Source organism: Physeter macrocephalus, chromosome 18 (genome assembly GCF_002837175.3).
Source record: "Physeter macrocephalus isolate SW-GA chromosome 18, ASM283717v5, whole genome shotgun sequence".
Taxonomy (NCBI): Eukaryota; Metazoa; Chordata; class Mammalia; order Artiodactyla; family Physeteridae; genus Physeter; species Physeter macrocephalus.
In genome coordinates, this window is record NC_041231.1 from 87,356,028 (window position 1) to 87,383,923 (window position 27,896).

Below are 27,896 nucleotides of genomic sequence, written 5' to 3' on the forward strand. Positions count from 1 at the left end.
TTAGACAAGGTGGTAGTGGGGTCCTCTCGTCACCCCTAGACGTCAGTAGCATCAGAAAGGATCCCTAAATAGTCCTCGACCGCTCCGCCCCCGAAACACCAAGGCGCAGGCGCCTCAGGGCCCCGCCCCCGGTCCAGAGGCTCGGCCCCTATTGGTCCAGAGGCCGGAGGTGGACCGCCCCAGTGGCTGAACAGGGGTGATCATGTGATTCGCGGGGGCGGGGCTGCGCCGGCCGCTTCCCAGCCAGGCTGAAAGGGCTCGGTTAGCCGGCCTTGTCGGCCCTTAAAGAGCCCCGTGGATGGCCTGGCTCCAACTGCCCACGCCGAGCCACGCAAAGGGGGCTGCTTCTGGTTCTCCTCGGCCTCCCAGGTTGGCTTTCCTTCTTTTCCCGAAGGTGGGCCCTTAGGTTTACCGCCCGGAGCCTGCGGCCGCCGGGAAACCCAAACCCGAGTGTCCGGAGAGTAACCGGAAGTGCCGTCCCAAGCGGAGGGGCGGTGCCGGCTGCTGCGGTGGTAAGCTCGGCCCGCGGGGCCTGGGAGGGGCATGGCCTGCGGGGCCCAGGGATCGGGGGAGGGGTTCTGCGGGACCGGAGACCCCCTCGGCCTCCGCCTGGTAGGAGCAACCTCTGGTCCTCTCAACAGAGCAGGGTCTGGGACCCCCCCTGACGGCGACTGAAAGGAGGTCAATGAAAAGTTGAAGGAAGAGAAGCTTAGTACTATCGTTTCTGGAGATAATAGTAAACACTGCCAGGCACTTTTCTAAGTGATCTAAGTGTATCTTTCACGTTGGGGGGAAAAAAAAACAAGGACGTTGAATGTTCTCCACCCACCGCCCACCCCTATCTTTAAGGCAGAGATTGGTCATGTTGCATCGAATCTGTATGCAGAAAAATCTGGTTTGTTTAATCATTCCATAACCATTTTTGGAAACCGGCATTATATATAGTTTTGTATCATATGCACTTATCAATTGCATCTTGAGGTTTATAGTGGTAGAAGAATGGGTCATTGATCTCAGAAGTTGAGGTAAAAATTGAAACAAGTAGAACAGGACTCAGGGCTTTATTATGAAGTTAAGGTTAGTCATTACCCAGAAGGATTCTCGATGTTTTGTCTAGAGCTGTTTGGGAAGGAACTGATGGCTACCAGTGGCAGGTGCTTCTTGCAGGAGAAAACAGAATGTAAGGAAAGGTGGGAAGAGGTAAGTTACGGTTGAAAGATACTGACCAGACTGGGGAGTAAATGGAACCAATTTTTAGATGTTCAAGCCTCAGAAAAGTTATAAATTTCACAAAAATTATAAATTTCTACATTATTGATTTTTTTTCCTCTAGGAGAGGGAAGAATTGAGTGTTGTGAATAGTTATGGACTAGAGACCTTTTGGAGCCAAAAGGAAGATAGTCTTGAGTCTTTGTTGTTATGGTAAGTAACATACCAGGCTGTGTTTCCATATAAACAGTGGATTTTTGAGGCCGGAGGAGAGGGAAACTGGGGGAGACAAGGAGGAATGGGAGAAGATACATGGAAAGAAGATACATGACCCTTTCTTAGCTCCTGAGATAGCAGAGTGCTAAAACCGAGTGCTGTCCTACCAATTTAAGTGTATTTTCTACTCCTTTTCAACAGGCTTATTCACAATAGGCTTTTAGTAATTCCTTTGTGATTGATTTACAGTCCCCAAAAGGCAGTATGCCCAATGCTTAAGCAGGCCCTGGAGTCAGAAGATGGAGATTTAGATACTGGCTCTGCTACTTACTAGCTGTGAGTTCTTACGTAGTTATTTAACTGCCCTGAGCATCAGGTTTTCTATCTGTAAGGCGAAAACATTGGTATTCATACGTATTTTACAATCTTGGGAAGATTAAATGAGATAATCCATGTAATGAATGAAAAATAAATGAGGTAATCCCTAGCCTGGGACCTGAGACAGTAAGCATTATCTAGTTTTTTAGATAACACTTTGTCGACTTTATCTTTCTGTCACGTGTACATCCTTTAACTGTAAGGATAGCCTTGGGCTTTGAAGTTCTGTACTCAGCCTGTCTGCCTATTCTGTGCACTCTGACCCTAGCCATGGAAGAGAGAACCAGTCTTTTCCTAGGAAGAGGTAAGAGAAACCTCTTAGGTAACCTCTTAGGGTACCCTGAAGCTAAGACTTGAAGTATATATTTGGGTTTGCCAGATGCACCAGCCAGGGCTAGCCTAGCCTGTTATATTGCTACTGAGGCTTAGAGGATGATGGCTCTTTTTTGGTTCTGATATTCATTCATATTTTTCATTCACTCAACAAATGTATTCTAGACGCTAGGAATGTTTCAGTGAACAAAAGACTAAGTCCTAACCCTAACGGAAGTTATATTCTAGTAGGAGAGAGAAACAAGTTAACAAATATAAGATATATAACACAAAGTTGGATGATGATAAGTGCTATGAAGAGAAATATTGTAAAACAGGCTAAGGGTACATAGCTATTTTAGATGAAGTAGTCAGGGTGTGCCTCTTTTTGAGGAAATAATTTTCAGTCAGAGACTTGATCAAATAAAGGAGCAAGCTACTTGGGGGAAGAACATTCTAGGCCGAAGGAGCAAGTGTAAAGATTCTGATGTGTTGTGTGAGGCTGAAGGTAGGGGGAGGTACTGCATTTTGTAGAGCAGTGAAAACTTTAGGTTTTATTCTTAGAGTGGTAGGAAGCAGTTATAGTATTTTGAACTAGGAAATTGTCATGGATTACTTTAAATTTTGACAGCCAAACTGCATTTTATTTTCTAGGTGCTGACCTGTAAAAGACTTCCTTATTTTTAATTTTTTCCTTATTTTTAATTTTTTTCCTTGGTGCCCTACAGTTGATTGGCTATTTAGGGCAAATATGATACCCTGGGCTGATAAAATTAGGGAATATTCTAATTCATTTACCAGGCTATGACCATGCTCAGAATCATTTATTTCCACTCTACTCTCTCTCCTTTTGACCTTAACAATAATACACATTTTAAAAGACAAAACTCCCATACAGCCACTCCATCTTAGAGCAGCTATTTGTCTGTATGGATGCATATCTTTACTTAGTTGTGATTCTAAAGTCTTCCTTTTCCTCCTAGCATTTCTCCATAAATGTTCTTCTTGTTTTTGCTTAATCTTCTTATTAATCATTAACTGATTATTATTTATTATTTAGTTATTTTAAATGGATTTTGAACAAGGCTTTGCATAAGAGACAGGCACAGAGGATGAGCTCAAGAAATGTTAGTGTTTTTGTGACTGTGAAGATGGAATTAAGAAAATAATAGAACCTACCATTTATTGAGCATCTTTTGAGACACAGGCACTGAGCCACGTCCTTTATTGACAGTGTCTCAGTTCCTATGGCAACTCCTGAAGACATGTAATGGTATCTTACTTATTTTATCGAAATTGAAGTTTGAAGCTGAAGGAAGTAACTTACCCAAGTTCTCATAGCTACAAAAGAGCACAGTGGGAATTTGAGCCAAAATCTGATTCCAGAGTTTGAACATTGAGCTTTAACTATCACAATATACTAACTCTCAGCTCCCATGTTCTTTTTTTTTTTTTAATTTATATATATATATATATTTTTTTTTAATTTATTTATTTTTGGCTGCATTGGGTCTTCGTTGCTGCACGCTGGCCCTCTCCAGCTGCAGCGAGCAGGGTCTGCTCTTCATTGTGGTGCGCAGGCTTCTCATTGCAGTGGCTTCTCCTGTTGCAGAGCACAGACTCTAGGCGTGCAGGCTTCAGTGGTTGTGGCACGTGGGCTCAGTAGTTGTGGCTCGCGAGCTCTAGAGCACAGGCTCAGTAGTTGTGGCGCACGGGCTTAGCTGCTTCACGTTATGTGGGATCCTCCCGGACCAGGGCTCGAACCCACGTCCCCTGCATTGGCAGGCAGACCCTTACCACTGCGCCACCAGGGAAGCCCTCAGCTCCCATGTTCTTAAAAAACAAAAGAAGATATTTAAATTTTGAAGTAATTTCAGATTTACAAAAAAGTTGTAAAATAATATAAAGAATACCCATACACCCTTCACCCACAGTCCCTAAATGTTTACATTTTACTATGTTTGTTTTATGAGTCTGTCTATACTAATTTCTCTATACATACATGTACCTGTATGTACATTTTTTCTGAACCTTTTGAGAGTAAGTTACAGACGTAATACCTCATCTCAAACTACGAGAGAATTAAGCCCTAAAGTCCTAAGACATGCTAAGCCCTGAAGTAATAGGTATGCAGTGAATTAACTTCTCTCCCATGTGTGTTCAGTGCTACTAGCTACATGCCATCCTTGGGAGAATTGAAAAAATAGTTACTCAAGTCATTTTCTGTAGGGCTTTGTTCTTTGCCAGAACTCTAGTTGAGAAAGCCTGTCCTAAATACTCAATTGTTTATTCCCTGAAGACAAGGCTATTCTCTTATATTATCATTACAGTTATCACAGTCAAAAAATTAACATTCATATAATACTATTATCTGATCGCCAGACGTTATTGGAGTTTAGCCAATTGTTCCACTAACGTCCTTTGTAGGAAAAGAAAAATAAGTTTTTTTTGTTGTGCAGGATCCATTCCACCATCACCCATTTCATTTAATTGTCATGTCTTTATTGTGGAACATATCCTCAGGCTTTGTCTTTAGACTTTTTTTTTTTTTTTTTTTTAAGTTTAGGCCGTTTATTTGGCAGAATTTTCCTCAATTTGGGTTTGTCGGATGTTTCCTCATGATTAGATTCAGGTTATACATTTTTGGCAAGATAGCACAGAAGTGATGTTCTGTTCTTCTCTCTGCATCATATTAGTAGGCAACTATATATCTTGTTACTGGTGATGTTAACTCTGATCATTTGGTTAAGGTGGTGTCTTCCAGGTTTCTATACTGTGAAGTTACTTTTTTTGTCTTTGTAATTATTAAATATCTAGTGGGGAGATATATTCAGATTGTGTAAATATCCTGATTCTCATAAAACTTTCATCCACTATATTTTTGCCTGAAACAGTTCTTACTCTTCATTGGACATGTGATGTTTTTAATTCCATCATTTATTCTACATTTAATTGTTGGCTTTTTTAATGTAAGAAAAAACTTTCCCTTCTCGCTCACTATTTATTCACTTTTTTTTTTTGGATAAATAAAACCAAATGTTTATTTACACCAAAGAATTCCAGCACTGGATCTTTCACATATGAAGGACAAAGTATTATATATACACAGACAGCAAGGGGTGGCAGGGCTGTAACAAGAGAGTTTAGTTTTCCCACAATTACAGGTCTACCATTTCAGTTTCACTGGAGATAGTGGCTCTGCTCCTACCTCTCAGGTACATTTACAAGACTGAGGGGCAGGTCGTCTCAATGGATGGCATGTGAGGGAAGGGGAAGGTAGGAGGAAAACAAGGTAGAAAGCTTAAAATAAAATGCAGTGGCCACATCTCTTATTACCTCTTCAAGAGTTGCTAGCATGAAACCAACATAGACAATGTTTTTTTCTTTTGTAAAAAGCAGTAATTATACCCAGTAACTAACTGAATTCAAAAGGGCCAAGTCAAAGAAAACGGAAAAATATTTTGCCTTCCCCCTCCTCCCAGCTATAGAGCATGTTGGGAGATGAAAGGGGAGAGATCCAAGGTAGGGAGCCTGGGAGAGATGGTATTAAACTTTTAAACTGAACTGAAACTAAATTATAAGTGAGTTGCATTTAGGTTAGGTCAATAAGACATGATTCATACTGAACAGACGTTTTCAGGGCCTGTCTGCACTTTGGGTAGATTTTCAGCATCTCAGTGTAACTAAGACATATTTCCACTAGATTCACCAGTAGAGCCCCACTGAAGCACTTTTGGAGTAAAGTGATATAAGTGACTAGCAGTACACTGCTCTTATAGGTTGGGTCGTTCCTTCCTTCTTCCTTCCCACCTCCCTTCAAGAAGCTACATTTTTGTAATCTCTGGAGGAGAGCATGAAATACAAACCCCTCAAAGTGTGGGATGGTAGGGGAGCAATGGTGGGCATGGGAAGAAATCTCCACCCAAACGCAGCAGCCAGAATTGGGGCTGGTTTATCTTTGTTCTTTAGTGATGAGGAACTGAATTTGGAAAGGGAGAAAAAAAATTTGTCTGTGAAATATTCCACCTGCAGATAATTTTTGAGGGAATCCCCTGAGTTATGAAAAGTTCAAGTTAAAAAGAAAGAAAGAAAAAAAGGAATATCAGCCTATTATAATTTTTTTTTTATGACTGAACTACTATAAATGCACAAGCAACGGTTCAGACACGGTGCTTCTGAAGTATTTCACTCCTCCCCGCCAGGCGCAAGCTGCATCAAGGGAGTGAGTGGACTCCCCAACCTCTGCTCAGGCATTAGGAGACAGAAGGGGCCGTTAGTGCTGAGCGCCAGCGGCAGCTGGAACAGGCATCCCAAGGGGGTTGGCAGCAGCAATCACTGGTGAGCCTGCCTGAGGTCCAAGGGATGGAGGGGTTGGCACTCAAGAAACCCCTGACATCATATTGGTGCTACTGACAGGCATACTGCCCCCTGGCATGCTAGATGAGCCCATTTGAGCCTGGTCCTTCACAACAGTGTAGAAATAGGGGTGCTCCATGGCCTCTCGCGGTGAGCCATGACTGGTGGTCGTACCGCAGCAGCTTGTCCAGGAAATCCAAGGCCTCAGGGCTGACAAGGTGCTGGTTTTCACTGTGGACAAAGCGTTCCCATCGCTTACGGGAATGTCTGCCCAAGATACCGTTAAAACGTGGATCTAATTGAATGTTGTATTTGTCAATATAGTCATATAAATCTTCTGTCCCCAGAACCTTGGCTGTCCTCACCAACTGATCATAATTGTCATGTCCATGGAAAAACGGCTCCTTCCGGAAGATCACACTTGCCAGCATACAACCCAAGCTCCACATATCCAAACTATAATCATACATCTGATAATCTACAAGTAGCTCAGGACCTTTGAAATATCGGGAAGCAACTCGGACGTTATGTTCTTGACCAGGATGGTAAAACTCAGCCAAACCCCAGTCTATTAGCCGTAGCTTTCTGTGCTCATGATCAATCATGACATTATGGGGCTTTACATCTCTGTGCATAATCCCCATGCTGTGACAATAATCCAGGGCCTTAAGAATCTCTTACATGTAAAATCGAATATCATAGTCTGTTAACGTCTGGTACAATTGCTTGAAGTCTGTGTTGTTTACGTGTTCAAAAACCAAGGCGGGAGTTTGTGACACCGGGTCTTTTACAATGTCTGCCAGTGTGAAGAGGTTGAGACCGCCTCGCAAATTCTCCAAAATCTTTATTTCACGCTTGATTTTCTTCTTCTTTACTGGCTTGAGAATTTTAACAACAACTTTTTCATTATTTGTGATGTTGATGGCTTCAAATACTTCACTGTATTTCCCCGGGCCTAATTTTCTAACCAGCTGGTAGTCATCTTGATTTTCCCATTCCACCACATGTGACTTGTAATCCCAGTACTCTTGGGTCTGTGCGTATTAACATCTGTGTAAACTCTGGCCCTGCTTGGCACGGGTCCCGACATGTCAAACAGGTTGGCGGACAAAGCTGGACTTGACGTTTGGAGAGATGGCAGTCACTGTGTTGAGAGGCACCTGGGGGTAAAACCTTGTTTCAGAACTGTTTTCTTCAAACTGTGGTGGAAGCTGCAGTGGCAGCGGCTGCTCTCCCCTCTCTTCACACAGACAATATGGAGGCGGTGGACTATTTACTCACTTTTTAAATGAGTATGGATTCATGGATTCTTACTGTTACTAATTTATCACTATCATTATTTATTTTGATGTTGTTTGTTCATGATTTGTATAGTGGCAGCCCCTTCAGCCTGGCTCCTGGGTCCTCTTGGCATATTGTCACCACTTTTTAAGCACTTCCTTATTTTCTGACACAACAAGATGTTCCAGGTTCATCTTGTACTTTCTAAACTCTGGAATTAGCCATTTCTCCAGTGAGCCTTGATTCCTTTCAGTGGGAAATGGTGTTTAGAAACCATGCTCTAAGTTCTTGGTGTGCTCATTACTACTAAGATTTCATCGTTTCTGTAACCTCACAGCCAGACATTAGTAGAAAAAAAGTACACACTTTCACACATACACATTTCTGTTTTTTCTGTATATACTTAAAAACCTTGACCTCATACTGATACTTCTAATTCCATTTAAATACTACAGATGCGGAGTTCATTCTAGCCTTTCCCTTTTCTATGTTTGTAACCCCCTTCGCTGACAGTGAAGCATCTGGGCGCTGTTATATTTATTTATTTGTTCATTCCTAGGCTATACATTAAGTAGTGAACCTTTTCCACTCTGGGGGAAAACTCCTACTAATTAGAGTTCAGTAATTGTTTATAGTCCTTTTTATCTTTAGTTTGAGTTTATATAATCCTAATACTGTATTATAAAGTTATTTGAGTTATTTTTCCCCCTCCTGGGTGGTTTTGTTATTAATTTGAAATACAGACTTGTTTGTTTTTATTTGTATTCCATTTTAATCTTTTTCTCCCCCAGCTTTTCCTATTTATTTATGTATTTATGTATTTGTTGAATATATGAAATGTAACAGTTTAAAAAGTAAAAATGTGTGTTTTACAAAAATGTATATACTAACAGAAGTATGACTCTCTTTCCATCCACCCTTTGGTACCAATTTCATTTTCCTGTCCTTTTGATCCCATTTACACCTACCTTGTGATGATAACCAAACTCATTAGTTTCTTCTTTTCTGAGTTTCTTTTTGGCCAAATGAATAGATACATGTGTAGTTTCTTATTTCTACTTCATTCTTACACAAAATGTAGCATACTTTTTTACACCGCTGCTTTCTAAAATTTACGGTTTATCCTAGAAATTTCTCCACATCAGTTCATAAAGGTTATCTTCATCCTGTTTTACAGCTACATAGTACCTCATTATATGTAAACATACCTCCTCTGTGCCAGGCACTGTCCCAGGTGCTAGGGAAACAGCAGCAAATGAAATGAACTAAAATCCTTGTCCTTTAGGGGCTTACATTCTATGGAGAAAAATAAAACAGGAAAGGAGAGAAGGAGTGTTGTATGTGTGGGTCACCTGGGGTGGAGGTGTGTCATAATTTAAAATAGGATGGTCAGTCAGGCCTTACGGAGACTATGACAGTTTACCGAAGATTTGAGTGAGATGAGAGAGGGAGCCTTGAAGTTCTAAAGGAAGAGCACTTTAGCAGGGAGAGACTACAAGCACAAAGACCTTGAAATGGGAATGGACCTGGCTTGTTTGAAGAACAGCAAGGAGGCCAAGGTGACTAGTGTGCAGTGCACACGAGAAGAGCAGGGAAGTGTGTTGGAGTGGTAACTAGGAGTCAGATTTCCTAGGGACTGCTAGGTTCTAATAGTAGCAGTTTTGGTGGAGTGGTGAGGATATTTGATTGGAGTATGTTCCAGAAACCTTGGAAGATAAGAATTAAAGACAATAAACAGATTGATTTCTTTTGAAGAATTTTGCTGTAAAGAGAAACAGAAGTGAGACAATAGCTCTAGCGTGAGGTGGTTGAGAGAAATTTCTTGTTAGTGCTTTGGTTTTAGGAGAGCCATAACAATTTGCTGATTAGTGTGATCCAATAGGAAAGAACAAATTGATATTGCAGGAGAGAGAGGATAGAATTGCAGGAGTGATGTCTTTGTGGCAAAAAGGGGTGGAATCCAGTACACCAATGGACAGGTTGTCCTTAGATTGAGCAGGGGCAGTTTGTTATCCGTAGTAACAGAAGGAAAGATGGAGAGTGCATGACCACACTTGGAAGAGGTTGGTTGATGTGGTGGGAGCATGTGGAAGTGTTTTTTTTATGTTTTTGGTTTTTGGCTTCCTTAGATTTTCTCAGTAAAATAGGAAGCAAAGTCATCCTATTCTTTTTTATCAGCAGTAAGTTGGGATTTTTCTTTTTGAGCAAGGTTTGTGCTCATACGACCATATCAAAGCAGAATCTTAGGCCCCTTTACCATAATAATAGTTATTATAATAGCTAACAGAGTACTTACCATGAGATAGATCGTGATTAATTTATTATTCAACTCAGTGATGTGAGATAATTTCCATCATTAATCCATTTTATAGATGAGGAAACTACGTACAGAGTGATTAAGTAACTTGCCTGACATCACACAGCTAGGATGATAGTCATAGAAACTTACTTTCTCTCTCTTTGCACTGGGAATTCTAATGATCATTAACCATTTTCTTCCAAACCTTACTATAGAAAGGACCGCACAGATATTCATAGCCCCTTTTGGACTGTTTTCTTCATAAGCAGGCATACTAATTATCAGGCATCTTGATTATTCAGTTGAACCAAGGGAAGAGGAGGAATCCTGGTTTTGAGATCACCTGAGTTTAAAGAAACAATTCTCTCTGGTACTTGCCCTGTATGTGTTGCTGATTGGCTTTATACTAGCAAAGAGGAAAACTAACTGCTTTCAACCCCTGTAAAACCTAGAGCACTTGTGGACTTAGATGCAGAAATTCTGTCTTTTCTGCAGCAATTTTAATTTTGAGCATCTTTCCTTAGTTAAAGGAATATAAATAATACTTCTTCTTCGTCTCACAGGGTTGGAAATACCAAGTAAAGAATTAGTATATATGATGCTGGAAACTTGCAGAGAGGAGCTGCTCATGACTGAAAGGCCTAAAACAGATGTATCTTTCAAGTTCTCATCGAGAAAATGACTGTGAAGAAAATGATGGGTCAGGAAGACCAGTGGAAAACTCCCTAGGAGAGAGCCATAGAAAATGTACACTTCAGAAGAGAGGTATAATCAGAGAACTCAAAAAAGGAAAATATATCATGTATGCCCTCAGAAGGGTAAAAAGATTTTTATTCACGTGCATGAGATTACTCAAATAGATGATCAAATATACCAGTGCCTTGAACGTGAGCAAAACTTCTGTGAAAACTTAACTCTTATTATGTGTGAGAGAACCCATACTGGGGAGAAACCTTATAGATGTGATATGTGTGAGAAAACCTTCATCCAAAGCTCAGATCTTATTTCACACCAGAGGATCCACAATTATGAGAAACCTTATAAATGTAGCAAATGTGAGAAGAGCTTTTGGCACCACTTAGCCCTTTCAGGACACCAGAGAACACATGCAGGTAAAAAATTCTATACATGTGATATTTGTGGCAAGAATTTTGGTCAGAGCTCTGATCTGCTTGTCCACCAGCGAAGCCATACAGGCGAGAAACCGTATCTATGTAGTGAGTGTGACAAATGCTTCAGCCGAAGTACAAACCTCATAAGACACCGAAGAACTCACACAGGTGAGAAACCATTTAAGTGTCTGGAGTGTGAAAAAGCTTTTAGTGGGAAATCAGATCTTATTAGCCACCAGAGAACTCATACTGGTGAAAGGCCCTACAAATGTAATAAGTGTGAGAAAAGTTACCGACACCGTTCAGCCTTCATTGTTCATAAAAGAGTTCATACTGGAGAGAAGCCCTATAAGTGTGGTGCCTGTGAGAAATGCTTTGGCCAGAAATCAGACCTTATTGTACACCAGAGAGTCCACACAGGTGAGAAGCCGTATAAATGCTTAGAATGTATGCGAAGTTTTACTCGGAGCGCCAACCTAATCAGGCACCAGGCAACTCACACTCACACTTTTAAATGCCTGGAATATGAGAAAAGTTTCAACTGTAGTTCAGACCTTATTGTGCATCAAAGAATTCACATGGAAGAGAAACCACATCAGTGGTCTGCATGTGAGAGTGGCTTCCTCCTGGGCATGGACTTTGTTGCCCAACAGAAAATGAGAACTCAGACAGAGGAGCTGCATTATAAATACGGTGTCTGTGATAAAAGCTTTCACCAGAGCTCAGCACTTCTTCAACATCAGACAATCCACATCGGTGAAAAACCATATATCTGTGATGTGGGTGAAAAAGGTCTTGAGCTCAGCCCTCCCCATGCATCAGAAGCCTCACAAATGTCTTGACCAGACAAGAAGTTATAATGCCATAAAAAATATATTTACAATGTAAGAGAACTCCTTAAGATGAAGAACTCTAAGCAAATCTCAGACTTTCCTCAGAGCTCAGATTTCACTGGGGACCAGAGAATCTGCAATTGTAGGAATTTGAGAAATGGTTTGCCCAGAGAGCTGTCCTTACAGAAGCTTATCAGCCACTCCAATGAGAAACCTTACAAATGCTCTGAGCTTGGGAAAACCTTTAGTCCAAGCTTGTATCTGATCACCCACAAGAGGATTCATACAGGTGGGAAACCTTACAAATTTGGTGAATGTGAGAAAGCTTTCTAGCAATGGTCACCTCTTCTCATTCCAAGAGAATTCACATTGGTGGACAGCATTTTTAATACCCTGTGTCAACAGTGCTTCAGAGAGTGTGCACATTTCATTGGACGTCAGAACGCCCCACTGGGGAGAGACCCCCACAAGTGTGAAGAAAGCTTCTAACAGAACTATGACTTTCTTACCTATCAGAGAAGCCATACAGGTGAAAATTTCTATATTTGCCTTGAAGGTGGCAAAAGCATTAGGTGGAGAGCCTTCTTGGGTTTGCACCCCAAAAAAAAAAGAAAAAAAAAACAATCTGAGGAAAGACCTTATGAATTCTCTGAATGAGAAAAGCTTCTGTCAGTGATTGGTTTTTGTGGTATACTGGGGAACTCACATAAGTGAAAAACCCTATAAATAACCTTGAGTCTAAAAAAAAGCCTTGCAGGAAATCCCTACCTTATTGCGCCCCAAAGAACCTACTCTGCAGATAATTTTGTTCTAGTAAGAGATCTAACTGTGGACTGTGTACATTTAATAGGTATGAGAAGAACTGTTCTCATAGTTAGTTGACTCATATAGTAGAGATGACTTTTAATGAGTCAATATGTAAACTGTTATTTTTAGATACCCAGAAACTTTTTCTGGGAGGAGCTAGAGCAGGTCAGAGTAGGCCTGATGGGAAACTCAGGTAAAGATGCTTTTCTTTTATCTGAACCACTTAATGATTGCTTTACTTTCAGTTTTTAAAATTTGGAACTCCAATAAAGGAAAGGACTGTAACCTTGAGATAGAAGGTGTGGCATGTGTTACTGTTGGGGGAAAGAAGTACATTTACTTTGCCTCTGTCGATTTTGTAAGTCTTGGCTGGAGTGGGGACTAGTGTGTTGATAGCAGCATGGGAACCTTTTGCTGGTTGTGAAAAGAACTAAGCAGCTAGGGAGTAGTTATAGATCAAAACTCTTCCCAAGGCTTCCCCTTTGGAGGGCCAACCTCATAATGAGGTAGAATACTCAGCTTTTTACTTGTGAGTTGAGGCATACCCTCCCAAGTTTCCTTTCCCTAAAATCTTTCAGATTATTACTGGTATTTGCAGTTTCAGCTTTAGAGATTCATTTCTTCTCAACTCAGAGATGCACGTTCCAGGATAATAGTTATGATTTTTGCTAGTACCCATACTTTTGTGACTTCATTGATCATGTTTCTTTCAATGGTAAGATATCCTCATCAGCTCCTTGCAAAATAATTAAGAGAAAGCTGAAAGAAAGGTTTAAGCCTGAGTAGGCACAGAGTAAAACACATAATGATACATTATTAATGGAGAAGCTAGACTTTGATTTTGAGAATCATGACTCAAAAGCTGGTGTTTTGTGTTTTTTTTCCCGCTCAATTATCCTGCTGTTTATAGCAAATCAAGCCGCATAGTGACATGCCTTTCATTTACTTCGGTTCTGCCAAGGAAGGAGAATACTTTTTATTCCCAGGGAAAAGACTGCAATCACCACAATATAAGGTATATATTTCGCTTGTAATGTAGGATTCTAAATGCTAGAAGGGAAAAGTAGTTGGCAGATTCATCAGAGGTTTAAGGATAAGCACTTATCTCCAACTTAACAGGATGATTATGATTACCTTTAATATTCTCCAGAAATACTCTAATTAATCCAGGGATCTGTAAGTGGACACTTCTGAGGTTTTTTTCTTCCCTCAGATTAAACGACATTTAATATAAATACTTAAAACTTCTACAGTATTTGGGACTGTAGGCTTGGTGAATAAGTATTTTGAGTCCTCTGGTTTATCTTAGCAAATCCTGAACTCCAGAGAGCGTTGGTGTTCGGACTCATGGCGGTGGCCACCTATTGCACTGCCACCTTGTGTATGGCTCTAAGCTTTGATTCTGATGACTGGTTGATGACCTTGATAATCTTAGGGTCAGAGGATATAGCTCATAGTGATAATAAGGAATCTGATTCTAGGGTGTTTTTTTCTTCTTTTAGAAAGCAGGTCCTGGAAGTTTATTTGATCTTATGTATTTTAGTAATTTTCATAAATAACTCTTATACCATAAAAAGTTGCTCGGTGTGATAAAACACACAAGATGTATTTGTTTCTCTTTGGTGAAAATCATGCCTATCACTAGTATATGTTTGGCAGTTGTAATTCTTAAAATAGTATTGGGTGTATGGCTTGGTGGTGATGAAAATTAGTCCTTATGGCTACTTGTTAGTCATTAGAGAGAACTTGGAGAAGGGAACAGAGTTTGTATCTTTGGCAGGGCAGTGACTTGCCCCTTCTTTCAACTAATCTTCCTGGTAATTGTCTCTAGTCTTTAAGTAAATTAAGAATGGACCATCCCTCAGACAGAGAACTTTGGGGCTATGAAACAGGTCTGAGGGCTTTTAACCATGGGGGGAAAAAGGTGTTGGTATTACTCATATAGAATAACCTGAGGTTGGAAAGGACCACTTGGGAGCCTGTAACCAAAACTAGAAGGTAACTTCTGGGATGGATGGAGGTTCTCTTGAAACAGTGCCAACCTAAATCTACCTCAGGTAAGTAGTCAGAGTGACTTTTTCAAGATTTCAGACCAAACAAGACACTTGTATTCAGTCAATGTATTCCTATGCTTTAATGTTTTTGTTTTCCCTTAATTCTTAAATAAAAGCATTGTTCTGAAAACTCCATTTTTGCCTCCACTGTACTAAGAAAAAGCATTTCCCCTATATTTGCGTTAGAATAAAGCAGATGTTCAGGAATCCTTTAACAGTGTATACGTATATCAAACTGTCATAGTGTACACTTTAAATACCTTACTATTTTATTTGTCAGTTATATCTCAGTAAAGCTGGGGGGAAAAGGAATAAAGTGGATATTCATGTGACCCTTTGGCCTGGTGGTGATGATAGCCATTGGACCATCTCTAGAATTCCAAGATTTTTTCTTTTTTTTAAGAATTCCAGGAATTTTTGATGCTAAGGCAAATAATGAATGGAAACCTGGAAGGAATTATTGTCTTTGCTCTGCTGTAGGCATTGGATCCTTTTGGAACCTCCCCATTGCATTCCATACAGAGTACAGGGAGGAGTAATAGCTTAAACTGACCGTATTTGGGACTAAAATTCAGAAACAACAAAACTGTCTGTCTACACCCTCAAAATAAAAGACAATTTTGAATTTTCAGTTCCCAGTGGAATTCCTGTATGACTCCAGTTCTACCTCTTATCACCTCATCTTATCATTTGTTGGAGTGGGGCAAAGGAGATGGTGTAAAAATGGTGGCACTGATTTACCTCCCATTATGAAGTTTGCCCCAGTTTACATCTATTTGCTCTGCCACAGAATAGGTCCCAGCGTTTTAAGTGGCTCTCATTGTGAGAAAAGAATAAGAGTTAAGACAGTTTGGATGGATGAAAAGGGGAAGGGAAAATGGTACAATTTCAAGTTTTGTTTTTTCTTTTGACATAAAGTGGTGTGGCTAGAACAAGGCCTGTGGCCTTCATGCTTATCCCCCCGCTTAAAGTGATGCTACATCCCAACGTTTAGCTGGGCTGTGGCAAGAAATATTTCTGGGAAAAACACTAGTCATATCCCTTACAAGTAATTAGAAGAGAAATGGTGCCACACTCGGGTAGAAGAAGGGAGAGGTGCCTCTCAGTACACGTGTACGCCACAAGAGTTTCTTGAAAGAGTTCTTCACATTGCTTTCTGACGGGCTGGGGAGGACTTGTATGCAACTGAAGCTTTCTTGTTTCATGCCCAAAATATTAGCTTGTGTCATTACCCAAGCAGAGATTTGGACTTTAAAGTGAGGGAGGCTGAAGGCAGTTAACGCTTGCAGAGAGAATCCTTTTTCCATCTGGCACAGGACACTTTAAAAATAGGGGTATAGGAATCCAACTCTCAGTAGTAAGTGATAACATCAAATAATTGGTAATTAGTGAAGAAAAGAGAAGACTTGGAGTAACTCCTGTTGTTTATCTTTTATACCCACTTTCAAATTCTCTGCAACACTTGTATCCAGGAATCTTGGTCTTAATTGCCTGGCTCAGAAATTTGCATTAATGTATCTGAAAATGAGAAGTCTTTTATATGGAATTCTAAGTGGACCTCCTCACTATTGAATCCAGCACCTCGTCTAGATGAGGAGCCTCAGTCTTGCAGGTGGAGGAAGTTGGAGCTGCTTTGGGAGACATGGGGGCAATTGGTTCGGGGGCAGTAGGACCATATCATGATTTACCAACAAGCAATTTAAACCACATCAGTTATTTCTGACTGAGCAGGGGACTGATCAGGGAGTTGTTTGGAACAGTCACTGCTGCAGTGACCTGTCTTCTCTCCTCTGTCAATGTCATAAGCCCGCACTCTCAGCCCTCATTCACCAGCCCTATTCAGCCACCACCACCCAACCACCCCTGCATAGGATCATCTACTCCAATGAGAAAAATCTCTAGTAGAGGCCTCCTGACCACTTCAAAACAAATCTCTTTATCCTGCCTTTCTTCTCCCAAAGGAATAAACGTCCTGACTCCTTTAACATGCCAAGCACATTCTCTTCAACAACCTCTGAAACCTTCCTCATTTATCTCTCTAGATTTTTTCATTTATTTCCTTCATTGAGATTTTCCCTCATGTCTTCAAATATGTATAGATGCCCTTTCATTCCCTTTTTTTTTTTTAAACTTTAGGTTGCCCTTAATAGGCTAGTGTTTCTCTTAATTTTCCGCCTTCCAGAATTCATCAGCTTAAAATCTATACTGCCTCTGTTTCTAAGTGTTCATTTCCTATCATGCTATAATCTGGCTTTACACAATTTCCTACCTAGCTGTTCTCTCAAAGATCATGAGCAACCTTTGAACCAAAGTGGATGATGTGCTCTCCAACACGGCACATCAGTTGCCTGCCTCTTTTTTTTGTCCTTAGCAATACAGTATAGTACTGATTCTCAGCCTGTCTTTCTGACATTTCTTTCTGTTGACGCCTATGTTGGCTCCTTTTTGCCTAATCTCATATAGCATAGGGGCTGATTACCTGATTTTTCTTAGAAAATGTATTCATCTGTATTGTATGTCTTTTACTCAGATGTAAATAACCTCCAAATTCTCATTACCGTAAGAGCTAATTTTAATTTTCCAGCATCCTGAGTAATTTCTCTTAAAGGCTCAAACCATGTAAAATCCAACTCATTTCCATTTCCAGCCACTGACCCATGTCCCAATTTTTCCATTAAGATTGATGGCACCACCTTTGCTGAGCCAGGGTATCATCTTTGACTCTTTTCTCTCCACTGTCACCAGATCCTGTTATACTTTCTTCATGTCTCTCACCCTTATTCCTTCATTTGCATTCTTATTATAACCACTCTAGTCCAGAAACTTATTAGTTTTGATTTTTACAATAATCTCTATTATCTATCCTCTTTCTCTCCATCCTAGTCAGTTCAGTAGGTTTACCTGCCTTTTACACTCTTATGCAACCTTAAATAGATTACTTTCCATTATGTATAGCATCAACTGTACGTTTTCTAACCTAGCTTTTAAGGAGCCTAAAATTTGATCCCTTTTTAGATATATTTTCTGAAATTAATCTAGAGCTGACATTTCACCCTCATCCGTTGTGCGGCAGGAGTGTGGTGTGATGTATCGAGGGCAACTTCAAGCATGAAATACCATTTCCTTTGGTTTGTGAGCCCAAGTTTAAGCTAATTTAGCACCTAGCATTATCCTGATTAGCATTATGGGTCTAAGGTGGGCACATAAACTATGTTGGTCCAATTAAACTAAAGGAAAAATCTTATGTAAACTCCTCCCCACTCATTCCACAGGCATGGTTGATCCGGCTCTGGGGAAAGCAGAGCTGAGAGAATTGCCAAGAGATGAGTCAAGAACCATGGCTGAAATGAGCTACTGCCTTCCAATTATATGAGAAAAAAGAAGTCCTTTTTGATTACGTCTTATTGAGTTGGGTTTCTATTACTTATAACTGAAAACATTTTCATATATTCCATAAACTCTTATATAGTTAGGCAGTTTTCCTTGCTATCCACTGAACATACTTGTTTTTTTGTTTACTGTGCTTTCTGTACTTGGACTGTGTTTCATAGTGCTTTCTAGCTACTCAAATCTAAATATCTGAATATAAATATCTGTACAAAATATGAATTTATATGGAACTCATACATCCTTGGAAGGCTCTCTAGTATCTGTTCTCTGATGACCGGAAGTGACTATGGAAGATATCCATAGATGAAGGACTACTGGGCTTGCACAATTTTATGGATTGTGAGTCAGACGATACTCAATATCTAAAAGGAAGTTCAGGTCACATGGCCATCCTTTGTATCCCATTGTGCAGCATTAAGTCTCTACAAAGCCCAGTAAAGTGTGAGGAGCTTTTTCTCAGGTGTTCTTTTCCTGTGAATTGACAGAGGCTCCATAGAGCATCTCTATTTAACACAGACCCTTGATGCACCATTGGATCTGGTATCATAAAGCCCAGTTACACTGCAACTTGCTCAATACTCTAAATCAGCTACAAAGTAGCTTAATGGATTTGGGGACTGAGAAGAAATAAGGTAGGTAGAGTTTTGGTAAGGCTCCGTCTATCCCTCATTTGGCACTTACAGGGAGGAGCTCTCCAACTATTCTTACTCATAGTGTTACTGGAGCTTCTGAGTGTTTACTGGACTTCTCCTCCCATGGGTCCTTCTCATGGAAATGATAGGACTCCACATTTCCCGGTGATCAGAAGAACTAACACATATCCCCAAACTGTCCAACTGATGATAAGTATCAGGCACTTGAATCTGAGCTTTTAAAGATTTCTAATTAGGGTCAGGCAGGAAATTTTAGTGGGAGCCATACAAAGAGAGAACTAAGAATGTAATGACTGTTGAGTGAAGGCCCAATATTTGAATCACTCCTGTCATAAGGAAAAAGAGGCCAATAGTGACTGGTGATGTCTATTTTAAGACAATGTGTGACAATTATTGAACATTCGAAATATTCCCCCAAAAATAATAATTAAACAAGTGGTACAGAAGGGAATATCCCTCATCAGCTCAGCAATCGTCTCAGACTCTGAGTTAGCAAATAATTCTCTTTTTCTGAACCATAGTAAAATATCACTGGCAGCAAGCCTATGCATTATGTGAAAGCTGTTTAATGAAGAACAAGCATGTTTGAGGCTTATTAGTAGCTTAATCTAAAAGTGTCAACTTACAAAGAAAATAGGGTGAACGAAAAAAGCTTATTGAACAAGTTTTTCCATGGGATAGAGAACAATGAAATCCAGGGACAAAGATGTCATTGTTAACTTTGGAAGAAGAGAGCCTGCACAATAGAATCAACTGGGAAGATTTTTAACAGAGCATGCCTGGTTTCTTCCGAAGAGATTCTGATTCAATGAGTCCAGAAAGGTTAGGTACTAGAAAACATTTTTGAATCATCTCCTCAAAAGATTCTAGTAAGTATCTAAGTTTGAGAACCACTCAGAGGCAGGAGAAATTGTGAAGACGTTTAAAGCCAGACATTAGGTGACTATTTCAAGCAGTCTATATTATTAATGATGAAAGAAACAGATCATCCTCTACTACCTGGCATCAAAAACAAAACAGAAGCAGTGCTATTGTTTCTTCTTGGGAAACACCAGAAGGTAAGATTGGAAAAAGAAGTTTAAATTTCAAAATTTCTAGCACCTTCATGGTTTCAATGAGGCAGAAATGGATGACAACCTATACTATTTTAGATACTTCCAAAGAGGTAGATATATTTTCACCTTAACTTGGCCTACCTTAATTCATCCCATATTTAAAAGTTGAGAAATATTAGTCTTGTCTAGGTCTTGGGTTCTTTTTAAAGAATATTTTGTGAATATAAGGCATTATGATTTGACTGTTCTATAATGTACACAACTTTAAAACTCATTCATAGAATCTCTTCATGGATCTATTTCATTAAATCTACACTTTTTTTTCCCCTAAGAAGCACATATTCAACTCTGTGTAAAGCAAAGTTCTGTTTGATTAAAATAGTACTTTTTAAAATGACATTATCTTTTAGTGGCCTATACTCCAGTTTAGAGAATAAGTCATTATACAAAATAATAGGATAAAAATAAAGATGGGAATTAATATATGTTTTATGGATTGAATTATGTCCCTCAAAATTTATATGTTGAAGTCCCAGTACCTCAGAATGTGACCCTATTTGGAGATTTGGTCCTTATAGAGGTAATCAAGTTAAAATAAGGTCAATAGGGTGAGTGTTAATCCAGATGACTGGTGTCCTTATAAAAAGAGGAAATTTGGAAACAGACACAAAACAGCAAGATTGCCATGCGAAGATGAAGGACACATCAGGGTTATTTTCTACTAGCCAGGGAATGCCAAAGGTTGCCAGCAACCACCAGAAGCTAGGTGAGAGGCATGGAACTGATTCTTCCTTGCAGCACTCAGAAGGAACCAGTCTTGCTGACACCTTGATTTGACACTTCTGGCCTTCAGAACTGTGAGACAGGAAGTTTTGATTGTTTAGTCCTGGTTTTTGGTACCTTGTTATGGCAGTCTAGCCAACTAATACAATATGATTAAATACCAAAAGTATGGTAATGGTAATAAGATGGTTGAAGCTCATATTTTCTGAGTTCGTATGTTTTGGATTAAGCTTTACGCTGAGTTTTATTATCTTTGCAACAACACTGAGGGATGATACTGGTCTCACTATAGAATTTTTTTTAAAGAGGATTCTTGAGAATATCACTGTTGGCAGTCGAGCAATGATTCAATCACAGACCCATCTGATCTCAAAATCCCAGTTCAGCACTCTGCTTCAAGAGCAGTAGAAGAGACCATATGACTGAATTTAGTGAATGGGGAGCATATGATCTATTAAAATGAAATAGAGTTCATGAGAGTGATGTGGTTGTTCTAGAGCTGGAATGAAGGAACGAACTGAAAATGTTGGGGTGAGTTGGAGAACAAAGCTTCTTCATGAGGGAACTAACCTGAGCCAAGACCTCATGTTAGAAAATATTTGGGGATGAAAGGGTAGAATTCTCAGGGTTTGTGTTGAAAAACAATGAGGAGAAACCTCCTGAGATGGTGGGAGTAACCTCTTGTGCAGTATCCTGAACCCCAAAAGAAATAGTTGTCATTTGATTTTCTGACAGTTTGGAGCCTGTGGAGGTCTCTGACAAGGAGAGTGACATAACTCAATGGTACTAAAAAAAAAAGCAATCAGAGAATATTGTATCCACGGGAGGGGAAGTAAAGGATTTACTTTATTGAAAATTTAACAATGTTACTGGGAGAGGCAGAGGAAATTTTCAGAAGTAGCCCTGTGTTTCCAATAGGTACTAGCTTTTCTCTATATGGAATGCCATGAGAGGGTCCTCTTTGAAAGCAGGAAGATGGACTACAGCAGTGGTTCTCAAACAGTAGCCAGCGTCCAAATCACCTGGAGGCTTGTTAAAACATATTTCTGATTCAGTAGGTCAGAGGTGGTGCCTGGAAATGTGCATTTCCTGCAAGTTCCCAGGGGATGTTGATGCTACTTTGTTGGGGGATCACACTGTGAGGATCACGGCACTAAATGAGTACTTTCCATCTGTCTTGGGGCAGGCTTTTTACTGTGTTCTGCAGGAGGAGGACGTTGCTGTGTTATAACTAAGAGAAAATACAAGTTAGTCTGGCATCCACAGAGGAATTGACCTCTTCATACTTGGTATGTCCTGACCATGTCCAAATTTTTATCTGTCCTCTCCATGTGGTTTCTCCTCTGTTTCTTATTCCTTGCAAGTGTCATTTTTGCTCAAAATTTGAACTAATTCAGTCATCTTCCTCAGCAGAGGTTTTTCTCTGTTCCTCCTCTCTCCAGTTTTCCTTTTACATATATATGTATTTAATTTACACTTGGAAGGTCCTCCTCTTGGAACTAGGAATACAGGTAAGCTCAATCTCATTCTGTACTCTAGTGAAGTAATTAGGTATAGCCATATAGTGTTTAATGATACATTGTAATGATCAGTGACATGTGGGCCCTTAATTCAGGATTATATAGCAGAAAGCATTTTGCGAGCATTTGGATGTGGATTTTCTTTTGTGCGAAAGAAAGTAAAATACAAAAGATTGAACTAACACAATTTAAGATTTTAGGTGTATTACTATATAAAACCCTTTGGTAAAGCAATTATACTCCAATAAAGATGTTTTAAAAAAAACAAACCCTTTGTATTACTATTTGTATAACTAAAGACAGTCTAAGATGTTCTTGAAAATTATTGAACCACAATTTTTTTGACCACTAGTGTTGCTGCAAGATATAGTTTTGCAGGTGTGACAATACAGAGAAGTTTTAATCAGCTGTTACTTTAAGCTCTCTAGCAAATTTTAAAGATTAGTTTTTGATCAGAAATTCTTATCGTTGGAAGGGATGAAGAAACACTACATGTTCCCAGGAATAGTGACACACACACACACACACATAAACACATGGACAAACACAGGTACATTCCCTGTATTAAATAATTCTTGGGAGAGTCTGTTAAACAATGCCTTTGTATGATATTGAAAAGCAGTGCCAACTGCCTTTTTGCCTTATTTCAACGTTTCGATACTGTTACTTAACACATATCAAAAATAAGAAATATGCCGACTGAGTGAGGTACAATATTCCTATGGAAAATTAAACTATTTAGTAAGTTGATTACATCCTTGAACACGCTGAATGTTAGGTTGAAGTTTCTGGAGTTTTTTGAAGTACAGTAATAGCCACTAATATATATGTAAAGGATGAGCTGGAAACTTAAGGATCTTCAGAAATAAGGGTTAATTAGCTTGTATAGTAACTCAACATATGAGGATTAGGATTGTGGATTTGGGGTGTAAAAACAGATGCACTTGTATGAATGAGAGAGTTAGTTTTAATAACAAATCTGTATGACTGTGTGACTGAGTCTTTGGGAATAAAAAGGAGTGAAGAAACCAAAATTATGGTTTATGATTATTGAGATGTACAGTTAAAGAATTAAGGGACACTATGGTTATAGATATTTTCAGAAGACAGAATAAAGAAATGGCTAAGGACACTGGTAACAAAGTATGTTTCATGGAGGTAAGAACATATATGTGCATATATCTTTGGGTATCTGTACATATATAATAATTATTACAATACAATTTGAAAAGTGCTGTGTTTAGAAAGTGTTGGGAGGGTTTCCAACTCAAGAGTACTGAAGAGTATGTGTAGCAATAAACAAGGACAATGATTTAGGGGGAAGAGATGATCAGCAAAATAAATATTATAAGGGATACATGGAAGGATCAAAACACAGGGGTATCTGATGAACAAAACAAACCGGAGTTGATGCAGTCGTGAGTTACACACAAAGGTCCCACGTGAAAAGACCTGGAAGCAAAACAAATGAAACCGGTACTGCTCTGTAGGACAATAATCACATTGACTGAGAACATTAAGAGTTCTCCTAGGGTGCTGGCACCCCTACATAAAGTTCTCATTTAGGTATTTGGCCATTTTAAGTGTTAGCTCTCCTCTTACAATGCCCACATCTAATTTTCTCATTTGCAGGCTCCCCTTAAGTAACGAGTGTTCAAAATTCAGTTACCCCTTCAGGGTAGAAACCTGTAGTTAATCAGAGAGTAATCTGTGCTCCTACTGTTTGCATTGTTTTAATATCACAAAATTTCAATTGGCTCAAGTTTTAAATCAATAAACAATCATCATAAGATCTTTCAAAAAGACATTCTAATAAATGTCAATAGGAACAATAGTGAAGTAACACATTGAGAGATATATGTACTCATCTTTCTCTCTAATGAATCCAGTAAAAAGAGAAATAGACTTTTAATAATGTTTTACAAAATTAGAAAAAGAGATAATAGAAGAAACAGATATAAAAAATACTATAATTATCAAAATGTATGAAGAAAATGGGAAAGGAGAAGAAAGGCTGTTTAAGAGACTTTTTTTATTATTGAAATATAGTTGATACACAATATTGTTAGTTTCAGGTGTACTACATAGTGATTTGATATTTGCATACATTATGAAACGATCACCAAGATGTCTCTAACCATCTGTCCACATACAGAGTTATTACATTACTGTCCATATTCCTTATGCTGTATATTGTATCCCCGTGGCTTATTTATTTCGTAAATGGAGGTTTTTACCTCTTATTCCCCTTCACCTATTTCACCCAGTCCCCACGTCCTCCCATCTGGCAACCATCCATTTTTTTTCTCTGTATCTGTGAGTTTGTTTTCAATTTGTTTTGTTTTCTACATTCTATATGTAAGTGAAAGCGTGCAATGTTTGTCTTTCACTGTTAATTTCACTTAGCATACTACCCTCAAGATCCATCCATGTTGTTGCAAATGGCAAGGTTTCAGGGTTTTTTTTAAGGCTGAGTAACACTCCATTGCATATGTATGCCACATCTTCTTTATCCAGTCATCTATGGATGGACATTTCAGTTGCTTCCATATCTTTGGTACTGTGAATAATGCTGCAGTGAACATCGGGGTCATATAACTTTTTGGATTAGATTCAAATCAATAGAATCAAATGCAATAGAATATGACTGATCATATCGCAGTTCTATTTATAATTTTTTGAGGAACTTCCATACTGCTATCTATAGTGCGTGCACCAACTTACAATCCCACCGACAGTGCACGAGAGTTCCCTTTTCTCCACATCCTGGCCAACAACTGTTACTTGTCGTAAAAGACATAAATTCGTGACTTTCATGTCAATTCTGACATGAGGAAAAGCGTATTAGTATGGCTGTAACCAGCAGGTGAAATAAACAAATTATTAAAAACTGTATACCTGTGGGGAACAAGATATGAGAATTTCCATTTTAATATGTGCATTTTATTTTAATTACAGCCTTTTTAAAAATGAAAGTTAAAACAAATAATATGGGAGAATAGCAGAAAACTCTAGAGATAGTTGAAATACCCTGATTAATAAAAACCAAGAATTTGAAATTTGTATCTTTATTGATTGTATTAAGATGAGAACTCCATATTTTTGGTAACACTTGTTTTGTAAACTTGTCTATTTTTCTAATAACTTATTTAGAAAATAATTTTGCATAGATATCTGAAAAGTAAAACTCTTGTTAGCTAATGCTATCATTAGTAAATAGGGATATTGATTATTTGATGTTTCCAAAATAATTTTCTGAGCATGGTAAAAGTTTTTATTAAGTATTAGCTGAGTGAATACTGATTGAATTAATTTAATCAAGACATTAATTTGTGTATTTTTATTGAAATAATCTGCACAGTTGATTTCATTTGAATTTTATTCCGCATAAAATACTACAGTAAAATTGAAGTGTTATTAGGTTAAAAGTAAATATACCATCACGTTATTATCATGAAGGCTCTGGATCTAAAACCTAGTGTATTCTAGAAAAAGCAAAAGGCTAAATATGGATTTGATCAGTGTTCTTAATTAGTACTAGTGTTCAAGTAGACTAGATCAAAGCACATTATAGCCCTCATAGTCTCCTCCCACAAACCACACACACAGATGCTAATTTCACCACAAAATTTGGAGGAAGGGCAGTCTAGAGTGGACATGAATCGCCAGAGCAGGGAGGATGAGAGTAGGAGAAAACAGGAAAGATACTGTTTGCAAACGGTACCCACAGTGCAATGATGGGTCACTTGCCACAGTCCAACATCAAGGCAGGAGATGCAGACAGTCTCTGGATGATAGAATCGCATAGGCCTTCTACCAATGAAGGGATGAGAGCAAGGACAGGCCAATTCTGGCTGGGCTTGAAACTTCTAAAACATTGAGGGGCCCTCTTTAAGAAAAAAAGAATATACAATGGTGAATAAAAAACTGCTAGGTCCTTCTAATGGACTTAAGCTTCAGTTAAATCCTCCTCTGGGTAGGGAAATCTCAAGAACTGCCCTTTCAGACTGAAATAAATCATAATTTTGATTTTTTTACTTCCTCATCCACAATTAAATCATCTATTCATGATGTATAAATTACTTGCAGTTATTTACCAATTATTCTGAACTGGAAGTTCATCATCTATGTAACTGTATAAGTAGTAGTCCTGTTTAGTCTCTAAGTTTGGTGCACAAATAAGATTACATAAATGCAAAAGTTAATATCTCTTGGAAACAACAGAATATTAGTTGTTATTTTACTTTACTATATAGGCAATGACATTCAAAATGCTCTCTTCCTCTGTTACAGAATTCACTACATACTGACATATGATAAATTTATGGATATAATCCTGTCTGATAATAGCTTATATGTTTCTTGAGAAGTCAGATGCCCTGTCCAGATGCTGTGGTTTGCAGTGATATCTTGTTTAATAATCACAACTTAATTTAAAAGTTATTTCTACTGTGTAAAGGAAATAAAATGAAGCACGTAGAAATAACCTGTCAGAGGACATGCACGTTGGTAGTGGCGGAGCTTGAGTGTGATTAATGCCACCTGACTGCAAAGTCTCTGCTCATCCTTTTCCCGTCCTGACCGTATCGTGTATGTTGGTTTACCAGGGTACCACACATAGAGTGGACAGTGAATAAGTAACTGTCCCAGATATTTAACATTTATAACTTCTTGTGGTTCTAGATAAAGAAAATATTCATCATGGAATGGGTGAATCAGACATTTAGCCCTGACTTCATCTTGATGGGAATTTTTAGTCACATGCCCACTCATATCTTTCTGCTCTCTCTGGTCCTGGGCCTCTTCACAGTGGCGCTCTTGGCAAACGCTGTCATGGTTCTCCTCATCTACCTGGACACCCGGTTCCACACCCCCATGTACTTCCTCCTCAGCCAACTCTCCCTCATGGACCTCATGCTCATCTGCACCACTGTCCCCAAGATGGCCTGCAACTACCTCTCTGGCAGGAAGTCCATTTCTGTAGCAGGATGTGAAGCCCAGATATTCTTCTATGTGTCCCTATTTGGTGCTGAGGGCTTCTTGTTTGCTGTCATGGCCTATGACCACTATGTTGCCATCTGCTACCCTCTTCAGTACCCTAATCTCATGAACTGGAAAGTCTGTGGACTCATGGCTGCCTTCTCATGGATCCTTGGTGTCTTTGATGGGATTGTTGATGTAGCTGCTACTTTGTCCCTTTTGTATTGTTCCCAAGAAATATCCCAGTTCTTCTGTGAAGTCCCAGCACTCCTACATCTCTCATACACAGATGCTTCCACATTTGAAACACATATTTATCTGTTGTGCAGTAATGTTCCTCTTCCCTTTGTCACTCATCATCATCTCCTACACATGTGTAGTTATAACTGTTGTTTGCATGAGTTCTGCACAAGGCTTTCACCACCTGTACTTCACACCTTATTGTTGTAGTGATGTATTACGGAGCAGCTATGTTCATATATATGAGGCCCACTTCTAATCTTTCCCCAACCTAGGACAAGATGGTGTCAGCCTTCTACACCATTCTCACTCCCATGCTGAATCCCCTTATATACAGCCTCCGGAACAAAGACTAGGGAGGTACTAGGGAAGGGGAAATCTAGAGAATAAATTGAATAATGGTTTACAGGGATTTTTT

At 39.1% G+C, this 27,896-nt stretch overlaps 3 protein-coding genes across 14 annotated transcripts; 2 read left to right on the forward strand and 1 right to left on the reverse strand.

Moving 5' to 3' along the window:
* Positions 1-234: 234 nt before the first annotated feature.
* On the forward strand, positions 235-27,148 carry ZNF322 (zinc finger protein 322). 12 transcript variants are annotated; one of them, XR_008615812.1, is made up of 6 exons: positions 235-512; positions 1,118-1,200; positions 1,334-1,422; positions 10,615-13,818; positions 21,925-22,027; positions 27,069-27,136. XR_008615812.1 is itself a non-coding variant. In XM_055080098.1 (4 exons), the coding sequence occupies exon 4, from the start codon at positions 10,797-10,799 to the stop codon at positions 12,003-12,005; it is 1,209 nt and encodes a 402-aa protein (XP_054936073.1). In that variant the 5' UTR covers positions 235-512; positions 1,118-1,200; positions 1,334-1,422; positions 10,615-10,796; the 3' UTR covers positions 12,006-14,989. The 12 variants fall into 12 exon arrangements, 7 of the variants coding, with proteins under 7 accessions (XP_054936073.1, XP_054936076.1, XP_054936077.1 ...); XR_008615814.1 differs by lacking the exon at positions 21,925-22,027 and having other exon boundaries at positions 27,069-27,148; XR_008615811.1 differs by lacking the exon at positions 27,069-27,136 and having other exon boundaries at positions 21,925-22,161.
* Positions 6,227-8,294, reverse strand: LOC102975161 (casein kinase II subunit alpha-like). The gene is given in 3 exon segments (XM_055080105.1): positions 6,227-6,617; positions 6,619-7,510; positions 7,513-8,294. Coding segments are annotated over 3 exon segments (1,065 nt in total). The 5' UTR covers positions 7,562-8,294; the 3' UTR covers positions 6,227-6,493.
* On the forward strand, positions 26,960-27,896 carry LOC129391338 (olfactory receptor 2M2-like). The gene is given in 3 exon segments (XM_055080106.1): positions 26,960-27,546; positions 27,548-27,646; positions 27,648-27,896. Coding segments are annotated over 3 exon segments (873 nt in total). The 3' UTR covers positions 27,835-27,896.

What these genes read in the sequence shown, in the direction of transcription:
- ZNF322 (XM_055080098.1), top strand. Translation starts at nt 10,797, where the DNA reads ATGTACACTTCAGAAGAGAGGTATAATCAGAGAACTCAAAAAAGGAAA.